Genomic DNA, 19,887 nt, shown 5'->3' with positions numbered 1-19,887 from the left:
TATTATTTGTCCTTTATTTTTCCAGTTAAAAATCTCACTGAGATTAAAATTTTCGTTTCCAAGAGAGACCTGGCAAAGGTATCAGAAAGGTATGTAGGAGGAAGACCATTTAGGCATTTATGAGCCAACGTTAGGACTTTGAAATTAATTCTGAGATAAACAGGAAGCCAGTGAAGAGAGGACGGGTGAGATATGTTGATGCCTGTGTGTACCAGTTAAGAGACGACACAGAACTGATTTGTTTATTATATTTATAATCCGAGTCCACAATAACTCCCAGATTTGTGATGTGCTGTTCGATGTGTGACCCAAGTCAACCACCATTAATAAGCGGATTGCACGAGTTATTATTAGTGCTGGCTATAATTACTTCTGTTTTGCTTTCATTGAAGCTCAAAAAGTTCAGATCCATCCAAGCTTTGACCTCTTCAAGGCAGTTTAAAAGGAGTTGTATGGAGCCTGGATTATTAGGTGTTAAAGGAAGGTAAATTAGGCAGTCATCTGTGTGGCAGTGGAAGGATATCTCAGTTTGTTGCAGTAAATGAATAAATGATTGTGAGCAGCAAGGCTGCAGTGAGAAGAGAAAACAGATCCATGAATGAATTAAACTCCATGCAGGCTGTGGAATAAAAACAAAGGAAATTATTTTGACTGTTTAGCTTTCAGTGCTGACTTTCATTTAATTTTTGATACACAACTAAATAAATCCATCATACTCATACAAAAATATCAAAGACAAAAGAGCAGAAACTGCAGCAGCGTATTTTTTGGCTGCTGTATCAAATAAAAGGAGCAAAACCTCCTTCATCTGTCTCACTGCGTTAGTTTTCAGGTCTTTCAAATCTGACTCCAACAGTTTTCTCAGAGTTACATTTATTATAACACAATGTAAATTTTCATTGGTTACAAATTTACAGACATTAAACGTTTTATTTTCAAAGTGGAGCCCAGACGTGAGTGTTTAGTGGATGTTCTTTGGCTCAGACACCACAGAGAGAAGAATCAGATGCTCTGTGTGAACAAAGTAGAAGCAGAAAAACTTCAAACATTTCCTGCTTCCTCATGACACATCATATGAGAACAAAAGCAGCTCCTCCTCCTCCTGACTGCAGAAACCTGTCTGACTCCAGCTGTGAACATCAGACCACTCACAGCTAACTCCCAGTGAACATCACTTCCAACATTTCTCCTCTGGAAACATGGAAAAACTGGCTGTGATTTGGATCTTTGCAGCTCTCGTAGGTACGTATGTTTCTGACAGGAACACCTGAAATTCAAAGACATGTTTACAGCGTTACAGATCCAGTTTGGACTTTCTTTGAGCTCACTGTGTTTTTCCAATGATGGACATGTGACTGTGGAACAGAGCTGTGAATATAACATGTTGTTTCATCAGCAGGTAACAGCTTGGAAGATGATATCACTGCCAGCAGTGCTGAAGTGTTTTCATCAGAGGGCCGTACAGTTACTGTGTCCTGTAACTATTCAGTTAAAGCTGATAATCTCCAGTGGTATCGACACGATCCTGGATCAGCTCCTCAGTTCCTTCTCCTCATCACTGATACGAGTGAGCTGAGTGTGGTGAGAGCAACCCCCCCAAACCCTCGACTGACTGCTGCACTGAACAAGGAGAGAAATCGAGTCAGTCTGGAGATCTCCTCTGCTGCAGTGTCTGACTCTGCTGTGTACTACTGTGCTCTGCAGCCCACAGTGACAGGAAACAGCAAAACTCTGTACAAAAACCTTTGGAGCAAAGACAACAGAATACTCCACAACATCCACTAGAGGGAGCCACACACTGTTAAACCTCTGATTCTTGTGTCATTGGACTGATGACAAAGACAACAGAGAAATGAAGCAGTAAAGATCAGAGACAGAGACAGCTGCTGTGGAAGCACAAAACTATTCTATTGGCTGAGCTATTGCACTGGCCCCGCCCACTGAAGTTGAGCTCATCCAATGACATTATTTGTTGGTCATTGTGCTGCAGTGGAAGAACATTGTTCATGTGCTGTCTGTCTGGCTTTAATAACTCCAAAGACATGTTGCTGCACCTCTTTTTGCTTCTATCTCACATTATAGGTGAGTTTAAGAACAGGATTAAAGTTTAGTTGAAGCTGCTGCATTAAGCAGATATACAGACTGCATTTCACTACTTTTCTTCTTTCTTTTTCCAGGACTAACAGCTGGAGACTCAATCACTCCTCAACAACCTGAAGTCACTGAAACAGAAGGAGAATCTGTCACACTCACATGTGACTATGAGACAAGTGATAATAATCCTTGGCTTTTCTGGTACAGACATCATTCTGACCTTCAGGCTCCACAGTTTATACTCTGGAAAGGAGCAAGGTCACAGAGTCATCGTCAATATATTCCTGATGATCGATATGAATCAAAAACATCTTCTACATCAACTAATCTGACCATAGCAGCCCTAACCCTGGCAGACACAGCTCTCTACTACTGTGCTCTACAAACACAGTGATACAAAGTGTAGAAGAGGCTGTACAAAAACCTGAACACAGATATCTGACTACTCTTCAAAGAGGAGGGAAGTGGTATTCAAAGCACAGCTTCATATCAGATGGATTCTGCTAATTCCTGTTTTATCAGAGTCACTGTGGTTACAGCTGCTAATGAAACACTGTGGGAGGATTCACATGAGCAGCAAATCCACATCAACCACAAACCAACACTTTATATCAGCATCAACAGTCAGGAGGAAACATCGTCGCTGTCTGTGGTCCTGAAATGGAAAGAATCTGATATTTAAATGTTGTGAAAGTTTTAGTGTCTCTGGTCACAGGACACTCTGACAAATGAGATTTTAGTGTCTTCTCTGGTGTCATGTGTTAAAAAATGTAGTTAGATTTACCATAAAATACTGGCAGCTGTGGTTGCTAGAACTTTACCATAACCACAGGGGAATAAGATATTACTGTTGGGTTTTGTGAATTTTATGTATTTCACATTTTTGAATGGTTCTCAGTAAAGAACATTAGAGTTGGCTGGCATTTTATAGCCAACAATGCTTATGGTTAATTCCAAAGGAAATCGCAGAAATCATAGATCTGTTGTAAACCAAGATACAAATTCATAAAGCAGTGTTGAAATCTTTGCACATATAAATATGAAGGATAATCCATAGTGTCATGAAAACAATAATAAATTAACGACCCACAACATGGAGATTTATCCACACCAAACTGAAGGATCTCAAAGTTCAAACTTCAAGGATCTTTTACACTCATACGGAGAAGAACATTTACTGTATGATGAAGAACAGTAATATTTCCATACACACTCAATCAATAAATATGAATATAAACTAACTGCATGCAATGATGGATGGTGTCACAGGCAAACCAAATATGTTTCTTCTACATAGTGGAAGAGGTTCTCCTCTTTTTCATTACAATGGGACAAAAGCATCTCCCGAGCACCCTCCACATACCTGGAACATACTCGTGAACCTGTCAATGTACAGGCTATGATCAGCTGACCTGCTGCTCTTTGTCGATTTAAACAACAGATTTTAGATGTCAGCAGATGTTTCACAGCTGTCCTCTCTGATTTCCGATCCCTTATTGTGATTTTAACACAATACTGCAAACTAACCTGTGTATCCTGCACAAAACTACTAAACATTATTTTTACACAAAATTTCAATAACAACGTTAGTATATCAGTATGCCTCACAATATGAAAATGCATAATTTATCAAAACACATCATGAACATATCAAAAACCTGGCCTCCTGCTCCGAGAGTTTCTGGCTGATGTACACGATGGGGCAGTCAACCCACCTTACCTGCTGGTACAAAACGGCCCCCAGCCCTCTGTTAGTGTGTGTAGTAGGGGTTCCCCTCAAAGAGCTTTCTCCACCTGCACAAACGCCACCTGGCACTGCTCCATCCACCACACCAGATGTGGGGCACCCTTTCAGGTGAGATCAGTCAATGGGCTGGTCAGCTCCACAAAGCCGGGCATGAACCAATAGTAGTAACCGTCCACCCCCAAGAACCGACTCACCTCCTTTTTGTCTTGGGATGCGGACGCATCTGCCCACCTCCAATAGTATACATCCCTCTGTGTAAATGCGCACTTCTCTGGGTTGGCCTTGAGCCCCGCCCGCCTCAAAGACTCCAGGACCCCAGCGATCCTTGCACATGCTTGGCCCAGATGTTGCTTTGGATGATAACATCATCCAGGTAGGCAGCAGCATATGTAGCGTGCAGTCACAGCACCCGGTCCATGAGGTGCTGGAAAGTAATAGTCCAAATAAGCTGAACAGAAGTGTGATGAATTAATACAACCCGTACGGCGTGGAAAAGGCAGTTTTTTCTTAGACTTTGCAAACAAGGGAATCTGCCAGTTGCCCTTGGTTAAATGCAGCATTGTGAAAAAAAAACAGCAGTGCATAACCGGTCCAGGAGCTCGTCGACCGAGCGCATGGGATAAGCATCAAATCGAGACACTTCATTCACCTTTCAGTAGTCCACACAGAGAACCATCTTCCTTCACTACAAGAACTATGGGGATACACCAAGCACTGTGCGACTCTTCTGTTACTCCCAGCTAAACATTTCAGTCAATTCCTTTTATGCAATTTGTCTCTTGTGCTCAGGTAACCTGTAGGTCTGTGAATTCAGAGTCATGCTAGGCAGTGTTTCAAAGTGATGCTCCATGAGATGATACTCACCTGGATAGTACAGCTCATCCATCTTATTAACCAGAGACCTCTCATTCACCACTATGAAACTAAGGGTGTATGTTTCCTTCTCCATTGTTAAAGTCTTGCTCTGGATTAGTACCCTTGACATCTCAGCTCGAGTTCCCACGGGATGATTGTTCTTTCTCCGGACAACAGAAGTGTTTCGGGAGTGCTAGCACCCGAGTATATGTAAATACAGTGCAACTCTGGCCAGTATGACGTTATAATTTTTTTTAAAAAAAACGACAAAGAGTTCCATAAAATTGCAGAAAACAACATATATTCATGGTTTATTAAAACGTAATCATAAAAAAGAAAAAAGATTAGCAACAAATATGAAAAAAAGAAAAGAAACAGAGCTGCTGCCACAGGCTGTCATTCTCACAAATTGTCGGCCTCTCTGTTAGCCCTGTGATAGGCTGGCAACCTGTTCAAGGGGTATTGAGCTGTGATAGTCTTTACGCAGCTCCAGGCAGCGCTGGAGAGTGGAAGAAAAATCGATGAATGTATGTAGACACACAAATAGTTCTATATACAGTGGTCCCTCATTTATTGTGGTAGTTGCGTCTAAAAATAACCCGCGATAGGTGAAATCCACGAAGTAGCCAACTTTATTTTTTACAATTATTAGAGTACACTTTAGAGTCACACTGCTAGTGACTGAAGATTTAGGTAAATTTGACAAGCTGAATGCATTCTGTACTGTACAGGAGACACTGCAGGAGATTGACTGACAATGGTCTACAGCCAATCAGGATGCAGGACACAATGCGCTTTTAAAAAAAAAAAACATGTAAAATTGCACAAAAGAAATCTGTGAAAGGTGAACCACATAGCGAGGGACCACTGTATTATTATTTCATATCATTATCACAACATACTAACTTTAATTACACAACACAGAAATTGACAGTTATCCAATATACAGCAAGTAAAGGAAAACATTTCCAAAAAAACAAAACTTAAAGTTTTGGAACAGGTTAGACCAATCTCACATGTAATAAACTGGAAGATATGTCTGTGAAGGTTCTCAGTCATCCAGGTCATCGTAGTCAAAGGAGCTTGCAAAGAAAAGCGTCTGGACTTCTTTAAGTTACTTGAAGACGTTTCACCTCTCATCCGAGAGGCTTCTTCAGTTCTAAGGTCAAATGGTGGAGAGTCCCAGATATAACCCTAGTGGGAGTGTCCCCCCACAGAGGGACAAAAGGACCCCCTGATGATCCTCTAATCGCCTGAGCCAAGGTGTGGAACTGGGTGTGGGTCCCAATCAGCCAGAGTTTCGGGTGAGTTCATTGTGAAACCTGGCCCCACCTTATCATGCGAATTCCTGAGGTCAGATGGCCCAGGGTGTGAGTGGGCCTTAAGGCGTCTGGGAAGGGATCTCAAAACTGGATTATAGATGGCAGAGAGTTGGTGTCGTAAACCACCGCCTCTGTTCAAAGATGGTCGCTCACTATGTCCACTGTGAGCCACTTAGTCCACTTAGAACTGAAGAAGCCTCTCGGATGAGAGGTGAAACGTCTTCAAGTAACTTAAAGAAGTCCAGACGCTTTTCTTTGCAAGCTCCTTTGACTAAACTGGAAGACCTTGGCTTCCATGACATCATTTTCTCTCTAGAAAGAGTACGACTTCTGACTTTTGTGAGTTTTCATGTGGCGCAACAATGAACAACTAAAACCAAACATTTTCCCGCATGCTTTACAATGATATGGCTTCTCACCAGTGTGAGTTCTCATGTGCTTCCTTACATCACTACTGTACGCAAACATTTTCCCACATGCTTTACAACCATATGGCTTCTCTCCCGTGTGAGTTCTCATGTGGCTCGATAAAGAACTTGTACTTGCAAACATTTTCAAACAGGTTTTACAAGGAAATGGTTTCTCACCAGTGTGAACTCTCATGTGCTTCAGTAAATCACCACTCCATGCAAACATTTTGTTGCATGTTTTACAAGGATATGGTTTCTCACCAGTATGGATTCTATAATGTCTTTTGATTTCATAATTCTGCTTAAAGGCTTTTCCACAAACATCACATTTGAAAGCCCTTTTACTTGTGTCAGAGTGTTTCTCTGATGTAGGTGAATCATCTGCTTTCTTGTGACTTTTTTTTCTATTTCTAGTTGATCCTGAATCTACAGTCTTGCTTCTTTCCTGAGACTGTCTTTCAGTTACATCAGAGCTGTGAGAGAGAAGTTGATCCCAGCTGACTGGGTCTGGTTTGCTGTGGTCACTTTCCTTATGAATAAAAGTCACCATAAAGGTATCCGTCTCCTCCTTCAGTCCCAGCTGCTCTCCCTCCTGACTGCTGCACAGTTCCTCCTCTTCCTCTTTAATCTGTGGAGGTTCTGGTTCCTCCTGGTCCACACTGGAGCTCCTCTCCTGGTTACAAAGCTGCTGGTCAGGGAGAACCTCCTCCTCCGAGGAGATGTGTTGCTGTGGGACATCTAGAGGGACGAAAGGAGAAAACAAATACACTTGAGATTCTCTAAGCTCAAGTCACTAATTTTAAGGGTGGAGAAAGCAAAACGATGCAATGGAGTATTAGGGACATATCAAAAAATATATATGTCATTGATCGTTTTGAGAAAAAGTCAAAATGTGGAGATGTTTTAAGAAACTGCCGTTGCTGCTGTACTCTATAAAATGCCTTGTGTAGATGAGTCCTGTGAGACAACATCGATCCTCTTTACTCTACGAGGCTGTAACCACCGATGACCTCACATTTGTCCATGACTAGCTGTTTCATTTTGTGTAAATCTCCTTCATGTTTGTTTTTTTCCATCTGAGCATGCACAGCTTTCTGTACCATCTCTTCAGCCCTGAGTTTATAAACTGAAAGCCAAATCATTTCTTTCCTTTAACTAAAACTGATTTTCAAGTACGGCCTCACTAACTCAGAGAATAGTTTGTCTTGAAACAACTAATCTTCACATTGATTTTTTTCTCTAAATACAATTTTGATTTTTTGACCTATACGACCTATAAAGAACTGAAAGACAAAAGAAAGTGCCGTCAGATCACAAGCTGTCCCAGTGGTTTCAAGTGCACATTCAGGCCTGTGAGACTCATTTAGACACACTGAGCCATGGCTCTGCGCCATATGCACACATTTCTGCATCTCTGCCATTCAAACACACGTCATATATAGTTTATTTTACGTAATATTCAAATGTTGTCTTTCTCAAGCACTTTTCATTTTGTGTTTCCATAAGTCTTATTTGGTGCATTTGTTACTAATAGAGAGAACGCACATTTTAAGACCAGACACGTTTGAAACCTTTTGTCCTCCACAGTGGGAAATGGCTGAAAATAAAAGCAGCTCCTAGTTTGATCAATTCTGCAGCTTTGCAGTCTCCAGTATCACTGAAATGCAGCCAGATGTTTGTTTTATGTTTCTTCACTCTTTCCCGACATGCTTAAATTGAAATCCGGCTCCCGTCTCTCTGTGTGCCTGCCTGTAGCACTACATATGCCGTCTTCAAAACGTCTGCCCCCCTTCATTCTTCCACGTAATGGTATGGTCCCAGTCTGTCTTTCCATGTGATTGGCCACATGGTGTGCCCATCAAAATAAAGTCCCACCCCTGTCTGAATGGATTCTAAGCAGGCTAAAGATTCAGCTCAGACATATAGACGGGCGATTACAGTTTTGCTGAATTGCTAAAACACTAAATCCCATTGTAAAAATTATACTGCCAACTATGAAAACTCTTTCATTAAATCAGTCCCACAGATGCCAAAATCTTAAACACTATTCATCTGGTCAGGACTCCATTTGCAAATCTGAATCTCCCATTTACCACAACTCTAAACACATTTAGCAGTGTGGTGCACTTGTACCCAGAATGATGGACACAGGCAACAGAAGTGAAACACAACTAACACACAGTTTTCATCATTAACACACTACCACTCAAAATTGAAAACACATGTTACAACCTCTTCTTCTGCTTTTTGCTAGATTGAATCCAGCTTCATCCACAAAGATGTATTCATGAGGCCTAACCATTGAGTCAAGCTCAAAGACTCTCTGTACACAACAAACTCTGTAAATGAAATAGTGTGATGTAAACATGTGCTATGCAAGTATATCAGACTATCTTATGCCACGTTATACCTCTAATTAAAGATTGTGAAATCATTATGTAGTTTTAGTTTGCATTATTCTCCTGACTTAGAAGAAGGTGATAACTATTACATTTATTAAACTGATTTGTATTACATGAGACTGCTGATTTATTGTGAATGAATTACATTGTTTATGATGCATCATACTGCTGATTCATAAGAAATACTGTTTTCAGAGAATCATGGCCTTATTTGTCTGATTAGGAAGAACAGAACACACTGCACAGGAAGCCAAGGTCAGAACTTAGGCTCACTGAGAGAGAGTAAGAATGTGGATGTTTAGGTTTTATGACTGTGGAAGGGGGGGCAAAGCTATAAGAATGTGAGAAATGGTCAGACACTTAGGCTACGTTCACACTGCAGGCGAAAGCGCATCAAATACGATTTTTTTGACCCTATGCGACCCATATCCGATCACGCTCTGACAGTGTGAACGGCACAAATCCGATATTCTCAAATCCAATCTGGGTCACTTTCGTATGTGGTCCTGAATCCGATACATATCTGATGTTTTAGAAAGCTGCTGTTTGAACGGCCATGTCGCATTAAATCCGTCTTTTACGTCACTGACACAAGACAGACGCCAATTATCAGCGAAGACATCGCGAACGCTTCCTGTCCATCCCGTGTAGATGTCAGTGAAACTGTTGGGAAGACAACGTTGGAGAAACGTGAACATTTTATTTGTTCTGTATAATCTGCAGATTCTGACAGAAATCTGCAACTATCCTTTGAAGCACCGCTCCTCTAAAACAGCAATAAGGATCATTATTAGGTTATTTACATTATTATGTAAATAACAAAATAACTTAAAGCAAAAATTGGGAAACGTGAAGTCCGAAGTCTTTATATTAAGGCCATCAGTCAAACAATACTGTTGCTCTGGGTCTAAACAGAGCGCGTTGTGTGTGACGTCTTCTTTTGCGCATGCGGCCGCTTTGAGCGTTCACACTAGAGCGCGTTTGCTGTCACATTTTATTTGTAGTGTGAACGAGCAGACAAAAAAATCGGATTTGATCAAAAAATCGGAATTGAGCATCAAGACCTGCAGAGTGAACGTAGCCTTTGAGATCTGACAGACACCTTCCTGTCCACATCTCCCGTCTAGACGTTTTTTAATGCTCAAAGTGTTGGATGGAATAAAGAGATTGTTGATTGAGCATTTATACACCAGGTGTTGTTCTTCCTTCAGCCCAAAGATCAAAGAATTGGGAGATTTAACAATACTTATAACTAAATGGTATTTTGCTTAGAATTGAAAGATGGCCAAAGGTGGGTGGAAGAACATGCATGTGCTCACAACACCAGTAGGGCTGGCAAAATGATTATTTTCCCTAATAAATTTTACAATCCGATTCTATTTTAATTTTATTCGATTATAAGCACTTTAACAATGTCGTAATAGTGTCCACGACAGCTATGTTTAGCAGGTGGTGCATTATCCTCGTTAACAGTTTTCCTGCGGCCAATTTGCTGTCTCGCATTTTCGTCTTTCGCAGATTCCCATAATCAGCCTGCGCGCATTCCGACTCATTTTGCCAGCATGGGCCGCAAATAAAAACCAACTAAACAGCAGCTTACTGCTAAGCAGCTTAAATGAGTTTTGCATTTACGGAGGTGGGGTGTTTTTCTCTGTGTCTATGAGTGAGTGTAGGCCTACGAGGCGGGTGTCTGGATGAATTAAAGGGTAAAAAGCAGTGTTGGTAAGAAAGTTGAAAATATACGGTGGTTTGTCCTTTGCAGAAGCTGCTCCTGGATGCTGTCGTTTGAGGTGCTGGTGCATAGCCGTCGTGCTTTTATGATTGGCCATTTCCACCTCACGAAGCCGGCAAATGACTGAAACACTTCCTGTTCTGTTAAAATATCCCCACACTGTAGAACTGCGTATTCGGGTGGATTGATTTAAGTCGACTGCGGCTGCCTCAATCATGTTGCTGCTACTCGCTGCCGCCATGTCTGTTTTGAAAGTGACGACGCATCGACGCACGTTTTTTTTTTTTTAACGTCGACGTCGTCCCAGCCCTAAACACCAGGAGACACTTATTGTCAAAATAATGCAATTTGACTGCATGAAATGCAGCAAGGGAATATAGAAGACAACATACATGTTGAATCTAGCAAAAAGGAGAAAAAAAGGTTGCAATGTCAGAGGTCAATGTGCCATTATTGAACTGCATGGCCAGCGTGGTGGAAATGTAACTGTGCTGCCATCAGCAGCTGTGGGTTTCTCCACAGTCATGTTACTGTTGGGCTGTACAACAACGAACTTATAGCAACATTCCTGGATGGGCTACAGGATGCTTTGCTTGAGTAGAGCGACCGCGAGCAGGCAGAGCATCCCATGTGGTTCAAAATTATGCAACTGGTTTCACAATGAGCAGCATTTAATGTGTTTCTTCCACCATACTCTCCCTTTTGAACCCTATTGATGTGTTTTTCTCAGCATGGAGATGGAAAGTATACGACCGAAACCCTTACACACAGGAGAATCTACTTCAAGCAAAGAATGGAGCGCAGTGCAGTCCTGTCCTCTGTTTGCTCTTTGTTAGCTCACATCTCCAAAAAGTCCTCACAATCAGAAACGTCCCGCAGAGCTGTGATCAGGATCCTCCCTCAGAGGGACACTCACCTGTCCTGTGCAGCTTGATTTCGGGTTTCCAGGTGATCTCCAGCAGTCTGCGCTGACGGTCGATCTCTTCCTCGTACTGGACGATCGTTTTTTCAAACTCCAAGAATATTTGTTCAGCAGCAGCAGTTAGTCGCTCGTTGATAAACTCTCTCAGATACTGAACTGAAGGCATCGTTGCTGACACAGCTCACACACTCACACACAACAACACTCGGCTCGGTCACATAGGAACAAAGCTAATGCTACTTCCGCATTTGTGTAGTCCACTTCCGTCTAGTGTTGCACAAGGGAAGTTCCGCCAAAACAGGACATTTTACTCGTTGTTCCGCCTTTAAAAAAGTTCTTATCATTGAGGTTTTAGTTGGGATATTTTTTCTGGATTTCTTAATAACAAAATACATCCGAACAGATTCTAAACATGAAACAGTGAAAAAGATCGTTCATGAATAAAACACTGTGAATTTCACCTTGCAAACTGTCTAATGATATTCAACTCATGTCTCAAGTTTTTGTGTTAGTGTCGGCGTACACGAGCTGCGTAAAATAGAAAAAGGGTTTATTCATGTATTTGCTAACAGAAAGAGTGATCCTACTGAATCCAGTCTGTCAGTAATGTTTAATACTTAACATCACTGTATATTTTACTGTTTCACTCACTTCGATGTTGGAGGTTCAAAATCATCCACAGGCCCCGCCCACATACGTCCAGATCAACCACTGAGATGATTTCTGTCTGGAGAGCAAAAAGTTTGAGGAAATAAAAGCACAACCTGGTGAATCTGCTGCAGTGGAAGAACATTGTTCATGTGCTGTCTGTCTGGCTTCAGCAGCTCCAAAGACATGTTGCTGCACCTCTTTTTGTTTTCATCTCACTTCATAGGTGAACTTTTGTCTCTTTTCTCAGAACGCAACATTTCTTTCTCTGCTCTGAACTCTGTGCTAGAAATGAATCATTGGTCTGGAGGATTGTAGATTTTGACTTCTGTCCTACTTTTCTTCATTTCCACCTTCTTCTCCTCTCAGCCTCATGGACAATGTTAGTCTGATTGCTTCATTTACTCTACTTTTTCCAGGACTAACAGCTGGAGACTCAATCACTCCTGAACGAGATGAAGTCACTGAAACAGAAGGAGAATCTGTCAAACTCACATGTAACTATGAGACAACATCAAGATATCCTCTACTTCACTGGTACAAACATCATTCTGACCTTCAGGCTCCTCAGTTTATACTCTGGAAAGGAGCAAAGGACAGCAGTGGTGTTCAATATATTCCTGATGATCGATATGACTCAGAAACATCACCTACATCAACTAATCTGACCATAGCAGCCCTAACCCTGGCAGACACAGCTCTCTACTACTGTGCTCTAGAAACACAGTGATACAAAGTGTAGAAGAGGCTGTACAAAAACCTGAACACAGATATCTGACTACTCTTCAAAGAGGAGGGAAGTGGTATTCAAAGCACAGCTTCATATCAGATGGATTCTGCTAATTCCTGTTTTATCAGAGTCACTGTGGTTACAGCTGCTAATGAAACACTGTGGGAGGATTCACATGAGCAGCAAATCCACATCAACCACAAACCAACTGCAGGAACGTTCAGACACAAAGAAATTAGGGAATACAGTCAAACAGCAAAAGCTATATTTGATAAACAAATGTATCAGATTTAGCATATTTACAATGTGCCTAATTTTGTGCTTAATGGTGTGCAAATCTTAATCAGAAAGAAAATTATTGGAGTTGGTGAGGGGAGGAAGACACAATAAAGAAATGCTGTTGAAGAGAGCCAGAGTATAATAATAACTAATGATTAAAATGGAGACAGTTATCTAAACTCATAGTGAGTGAATAAGAAACACGCCAGCAGCCTCGACCTGCTTAAAAGGTGAACAGTTTTAAGCAGCTCATAACTGTAGAGAGGGATGCTGAATGAAATGACGTCACAGCTCTGCTAGGTCCAAACCTCGTCCATGATTAGCATCTGCACAACAGCTTCATGGCATAAATAGATATGTTTTATTGACATATTGTCTGATGCTGAAATTTATTGGGATCTATTTCCATTGTTTACCCGACAACATCGTACTTTATATTCTACCGCAGCTGTTTTTTTAATATATTAAATATTTCTGAAGAAGCTCAGCTCAAAGGTGACAAAATCTGGAAATAATTTTTGGCTCAAAGTGGAAGACTTTGTGGGGGGGGGGGGGGGGGGGGGGGGGGAAGAGACATCCCTGTATTTTTAACTCCAGTGACCCTCCCACCTCACAGGGTTTCAAGTTTGCAAACCACAGGAGGAGGAGTGACTGAGAGCAGAGAGGAGGAGCAGAGATTCAGGGAGGAGCTGAGCTGTTACTGAACTATAGAAGAGAGAAAAACCTCCACATTCAACAGAGTTCAACACAAAACAAACTTTATGTTCCTCAACATGCTGTCATTACATCACTGTGTGTTTCCTCTGATTCTTCTCACTCTCACAGGTCTGCTCACCTACACAGGAAACTATGTTCAATTCAAATGATTCATTAACGTCCCCACATTTAATACTGTCATCTCATCTTTCAGGTGTCGGCTGTGAAGATCTCACTCCAGTCAAAGATGAAGAGTCCAGTTTAGAAGGCAGCACAGTTACTCTGACCTACACTTACTCTAAAGGTGCTGCTAATTATTTCTTCTGGTATCGACAACATCCAGGAAAAGCACCAGAGCTCCTGATCTCACACTCACCATCAGGATTAGTAGGAGAAGAAAAAATTCCTGGACTGAAGATTAAAGTGGAGGGAACAGAAATCAAGATGAGCATCTCCTCTGCTGCAGTGACAGACTCTGCTGTGTACTACTGTGCTCTGCAGCCCACAGTGACAGGAAACAGCAAAACTCTGTACAAAAACCTTTGGAGCAAAGACAACAGAATACTCCACAACATCCACTAGAGGGAGCCACACACTGTTAAACCTCTGTGATTTGTTAGGATGCAGGTTGTGATGATTAAAATGAAAACTTTTTGAAGTATAAAATAACAATTCTTGTGGGATGAACTTTCAGCTGGAGTTTTTGTGGCCTCGGCAATGATGTTCTCAGCTACCTCGTCCTCTCTTATAATCCTTGAACATCAGCCTCAGGAGCAGCAGAACATGACACTGAAAGCAGAGCCCTGACACAACCAGATGAGTCCAACCAAATATTCAAATTGTTTATATTCTATGAAGTTGTATTATATTCTATATAAAAGTTCAAAATTGCAAATTTATAGGTCAGGTTATTGAGGACAGATAATAACAGTTTGACAATTAGTCAGTGATTCAGTAGCCGGATGGCCTGTGGACAGAAACTCTTTTTGTTTGTTCTTCTTTGCTTTCACACTCCTGTAGCGACTGCCAGATAGCAGGAGTGTGAACCGTGTGTGCTGTGGGTGGGGCCTTTCCTTGATGATGTTGTGAGTCCTTTGCATGACGCCAGTGTTGTAAATGTCCTGTAGTGGTTGGAGGGGTACTCCATAGATGAGTCGATTACACGCTGGAGAGCCTTCCTGTCCGGAGTGGTGCTGTTCCCGCACCACACTGTGATGGAGTTTGTCAGGATACTCTCCACTGTGCATTTGTGAAAGTTGCTGAGCAGTTTAGAGATTAATCCAGATTTTCTCAGCTTCCTTAGGAAGAAGAGTTGTTGTTGAGCCTTGTTGATGATCTACTGTGTGTCATGGGTCCAGGTGAGATCCTCACTGATGTGAGTGCTGAGGAATTTGAAGATCTTCACCCTCTCCACCCGAGTCCTGTTGATGTATAGTGGGGCGTGCTGCTCTCTCCTGATTCTTGGGTCAATAATCATCTCCTTAGTCTTAGTATTTAAGGAGAGATAATTTTCCAGGCACCATGACACCAGCTGAGCCACCTCTTCCCTGTAAGCAGCCTCCTTTTTACTAGTGATCAACCCCATGATGGCTGTGTCGTCAATGAACTTAATGATGGAGGTGTTGCTCTGGAAGGGGACACAGTCGTAGCTGAAGAGGATGTACAGGAGTGGACTGAGCACTGGTTCCAAGTGTCTGTCTCCTGTTTCATAATCAGGAGACAGACACTATCTCTACTTTTAAGATCAGGCTTCAAACTTTCCTTTTTGCTAAAGCATATAGTTAGGGCTGGACCAGGTGACCCTGAATCCTCCCTTAGTTATGCTGCAATAGACGTAGGCTGCCGGGGGATTCCCATGATGCATTGAGTTTTTCCTTTCCAGTCACCTTTCTCACTCACTATGTATTAACAGACCTCTCTGTATTGAATCATATCTGTTATTAACCTCTGTCTCTCTTCCACAGCATGTCTTTATCCTGTCTTCCTTCTCTCACCCCAACTGGTCGCAGCAGATGGCCCCGCCCCTCCCTGAGCCTGGTTCTGCCGGAAGTTTCTTCCTGTTAAAAGGGAGTTTTTCCTTCCCACTGTTGCCAAAGTGCTTGCTCATAATCATATAATTGTTGGGATTTTCTCTGGTTTCTTGTGTTATTGTAGGGTCTTTACCTTTTAGTGCAAAGCAACTGGAGGCAACTTTTGTTGTGATTTGGCATTGTGTGAATAAAACAGAATTGACTTGAACAATGAAGCTGTAAAAACAACCAGCAGATGTTTCGCTGTCCATAAAGACTCTAAACAGGTTTCTGTCTGGCTCCACCCACTGATGCTGAACTCAGCCAATGAGATGGTCTCTTCCTGCAGAACTACAGCCTGATGTTGAGGAGAAGGCTGTGCAGCAGAGAGGCTGCTTAGTCTTTTCATTCTACTGAACTTTGTTCATCTGCTGTGACTTCAGCACCTGAAACATGTTCCTTTACCTGTTTGTACTTTTCTCTCACTGCATAGGTGAGTGTTAGAACACAGAAAAGTCTCATTGTGACGAGATTTGATCAGAGTTATTATTAGCAGATTTCTTCATCTCATTATGCTCACAAAGAAAGAAAAAGACTGACATGAATCATTCATTTGCAGCTTTGGGCTCCATGAACAGCATAAAGCAGGAACGTGCTGAAGAAGCTGTTGCAGAGCGAGGAAACATCAACCTGACCTGTACATATGATGGTCTTATCAACAATATCCAGTGGTACCGACAATACCAGAGATCCAGACCAGAGTTCCTGCTCTCCATCACAGAGGGAGGATCAGGTCATCGAGCTGTGTCGGGATTCTCAGCTCACATTGACAAAACAGAGAAACGTGCAGATCTGGAGATCTCCTCTGCTGCAGTGACAGACTCTGCTGTGTACTACTGTGCTCTGCAGCCCACAGTGACAGGAAACAGCAAAACTCTGTACAAAAACCTTTGGAGCAAAGACAACAGAATACTCCACAACATCCACTAGAGGGAGCCACACACTGTTAAACCTCTGATTCTTGTGTCATTGGACTGATGACAAAGACAACAGAGAAATGAAGCAGTAAAGATCAGAGACAGAGACAGAGCTGCTGTGGAAGCACAAAACTGTTTGATTGGCTCAGCTATTACACTGGCCCCGCCCACTGAAGTTGAGCTCATCCAATGACATTATTTGTTGGTCATTGTGCTGCAGTGGAAGAACATTGTTCATGTGCTGTCTGTCTGGCTTTAATAACTCCAAAGACATGTTGCTGCACCTCTTTTTGCTTCTATCTCACATTATAGGTGAGTTTAAGAACAGGATTAAAGTTTAGTTGAAGCTGCTGCATTAAGCAGATATACAGACTGCATTTCACTACTTTTCTTCTTTCTTTTTCCAGGACTAACAGCTGGAGACTCAATCACTCCTCAACAACCTGAAGTCACTGAAACAGAAGGAGAATCTGTCAAACTCACATGTAGCTATGAGACAAGTTATACACATCCAGAGCTTCACTGGTACAGACATCATTCTGACCTTCAGGCTCCTCAGTTTATACTCTGGAAAGGAGGGAAACAGGACACAACTCAGTATATTCCTGATAAACGATATGGATCAGAAACAACAGATCGATCAACTAATCTGAGCATAGCAGCCCTAACCCTGGCAGACACAGCTCTCTACTACTGTGCTCTACAAACACAGTGATACAAAGTGTAGAAGAGGCTGTACAAAAACCTGAACACAGATATCTGACTACTCTTCAAAGAGGAGGGAAGTGGTATTCAAAGCACAGCTTCATATCAGATGGATTCTGCTAATTCCTGTTTTATCAGAGTCACTGTGGTTACAGCTGCTAATGAAACACTGTGGGAGGATTCACATGAGCAGCAAATCCACATCAACCACAAACCAACTGCAGGAACGTTCAGACACAAAGAAATTAGGGGATACAGTCAAACAGCAAAAGCTATATTTGATAAACAAATGTATCAGATTTAGCATATTTAAAATGTGCCTAATTTTGTGCCTAATGGTGTGCAAATCTTAATCAGAAAGAAAATTATTGGAGTCAAATCAGAGTCAGATAAGCAGTGGCTGCAATAAGTTGAAGCTTTTGTGGAAAGTCCTTCAGAAGCAGCAAATCATTTTGCTGCCATCCTTTCATAATTGTTATTCCGTGTCTGAGATGTTAAAATGATAACTTGTTGAGGTGAGATGTTGTGTTTGTCAGTTTAATTCATTGTCATCTATATCTATATATCTTTGTCTAAATCTATACAGTATTCCCTCGATTATTGTGGGGGTTAAGTTCTGGGAACCCCAACAATAGGTTAAAATCCAAAAAGAAGAATCCAGATGTTTATTCTGATATTTTTATATATTTTAAGCCATAAAAACCTCCCACACATTTCCCGCCCTCTTATAAACCCGTTCTTCTCTTTTAAACACACTTTGAGACACATCCTTACATACTGAGTGAAAAGTTATCGTCTGAGTCCACCTGAGACAACCAATGCAACAAGTTGGTAAAGGGGGAGGAAGACACAATAAAGAAATGCTGTTGAAGAGAGCCAGAGTATAATAATAACTAATGATTAAAATGGAGACAGTTATCTAAACTCATAGTGAGTGAATAAGAAACACGCCAGCAGCCTCGACCTGCTTAAAAGGTGAACAGTTTTAAGCAGCTCATAACTGTAGAGAGGGATGCTGAATGAAATGACGTCACAGCTCTGCTAGGTCCAAACCTCGTCCATGATTAGCATCTGCACAACAACTTCATGGCATAAATAGATATGTTTTATTGACATATTGTCTGATGCTGAAATTTATTGGGATCTATTTCCATTGTTTACCTGACAACATCGTACTTTATGTTCTACTGCAGCTGTTTTTTTTAATATATTAAATATTTCTGAAGAAGTTCAGCTCAAAGGTGACATAATCTGGAAATACTTTTTGGCCCAAAGTGGAAGACAAATGGGGGGGAGACATCCCTGTATTTTTAACTCCAGTGACCCTCCCACCTCACAGGGTTTCAAGTTTGCAAACCACAGGAGGAGGAGTGACTGAGAGCAGAGAGGAGGAGCAGAGATTCAGGGAGGAGCTGAGCTGTTACTGAACTATAGAAGAGAGAAAAACCTCCACATTCAACAGAGTTCAACACAAAACAAACTTTATGTTCCTCAACATGCTGTCATTACATCACTGTGTGTTTCCTCTGATTCTTCTCACTCTCACAGGTCTGCTCACCTACACAGGAAACTATGTTCAATTCAAATGATTCATTAACGTCAATTATTGATTGAAAACGTTCTCTCTTCCTTCAGGTGTCACATGTGATCAGCTCACTCCAGTCAAAGATGAAGAGTCCAGTTTAGAAGGCAGCACAGTTACTCTGACCTGCACGTACACCAAAGGTGCTGCTGATTATTTCTTCTGGTATCGACAACATCCAGGAAAAACACCAGAGTTCCTGATCTCTCATTTGGAGTCAGGAAAAATAGTAACACCTCCCAGCAGCTCCCGACTCTCTGTTGGAGTCAGAAAGGAAGAAACAAAAATGGATCTTCAGATCTCCTCTGCTGCAGTGTCTGACTCTGCTGTGTACTACTGTGCTGTGAGGCCCACAGTGACAGGAAACAGCAAAACTCTGTACAAAAACCTTTGGAGCAAAGACAACAGAATACTCCACAACATCCACTAGAGGGAGCCACACACTGTTAAACCTCTGTGATTTGTTAGTGAGATCCTCACTGATGTGAGTGCTGAGGAATTTGAAGATCTTCACCCTCTCCACCCGAGTCCTGTTGATGTATAGTGGGGCGTGCTGCTCTCTCCTGATTCTTGGGTCAATAATCATCTCCTTAGTCTTAGCATTTAAGGAGAGATAATTTTCTAGGCACCATGACACCAGCTGAGCCACCTCTTCCCTGTAAGCAGCCTCCTTTTTACTAGTGATCAGCCCCATGATGGCTGTGTCGTCAATGAACTTAATGATGGAGGTGTTGCTCTGGAAGGGGACACAGTCGTAGCTGAAGAGGATGTACAGGA

General features: G+C 41.8%; 3 protein-coding genes across 6 annotated transcripts in view; 2 read left to right on the top strand and 1 right to left on the bottom strand.

Moving 5' to 3' along the window:
- LOC148097218 (uncharacterized) overlaps positions 1–19,887 on the top strand; it is a 532,237-nt gene that overhangs the window by 318,978 nt on the left and 193,372 nt on the right. The window lies entirely within an intron of this gene.
- LOC148097222 (uncharacterized) lies at positions 4,989–11,720 on the bottom strand. Its single transcript, XM_087831906.1, has 2 exons — positions 11,479–11,720; positions 4,989–7,166 (listed from the first exon to the last, which is right to left on the bottom strand). The coding sequence occupies exons 1-2, from the start codon at positions 11,648–11,650 to the stop codon at positions 6,331–6,333; spliced, it is 1,008 nt and encodes a 335-aa protein (XP_087688032.1). The 5' UTR covers positions 11,651–11,720; the 3' UTR covers positions 4,989–6,330.
- The window catches only part of LOC148097219 (T cell receptor alpha chain MC.7.G5-like), a 151,399-nt gene continuing 145,426 nt past the window's right edge, over positions 13,915–19,887 (top strand). The window contains exons 1-2 of the mRNA XM_087831917.1: positions 13,915–13,966; positions 14,052–14,357. Coding sequence (XP_087688043.1) covers positions 13,915–13,966; positions 14,052–14,357 — 358 coding nt within the window. The remainder of the gene's footprint in view (positions 13,967–14,051; positions 14,358–19,887) is intronic.

The sequence above is a fragment of the Neolamprologus brichardi genome, chromosome 18, assembly GCF_056152115.1.
Source record: "Neolamprologus brichardi isolate AB-2024 chromosome 18, ASM5615211v1, whole genome shotgun sequence".
Taxonomy (NCBI): Eukaryota; Metazoa; Chordata; class Actinopteri; order Cichliformes; family Cichlidae; genus Neolamprologus; species Neolamprologus brichardi.
The sequence above is the reverse complement of the archived record's forward strand: the minus strand, read 5'-3'. Positions and strand labels throughout refer to the sequence as shown.

What these genes read in the sequence shown, in the direction of transcription:
- LOC148097222 (XM_087831906.1), bottom strand. Translation starts at nt 11,650, where the DNA reads ATGCCTTCAGTTCAGTATCTGAGAGAGTTTATCAACGAGCGACTAACT. An exon ending in AATCAAGCTGCACAGGACAG is followed by an intron (nt 7,167 to 11,478) that starts GTGAGTGTCCCT and finishes TCGTCCCTCTAG; the next exon opens with ATGTCCCACAGCAACACATC.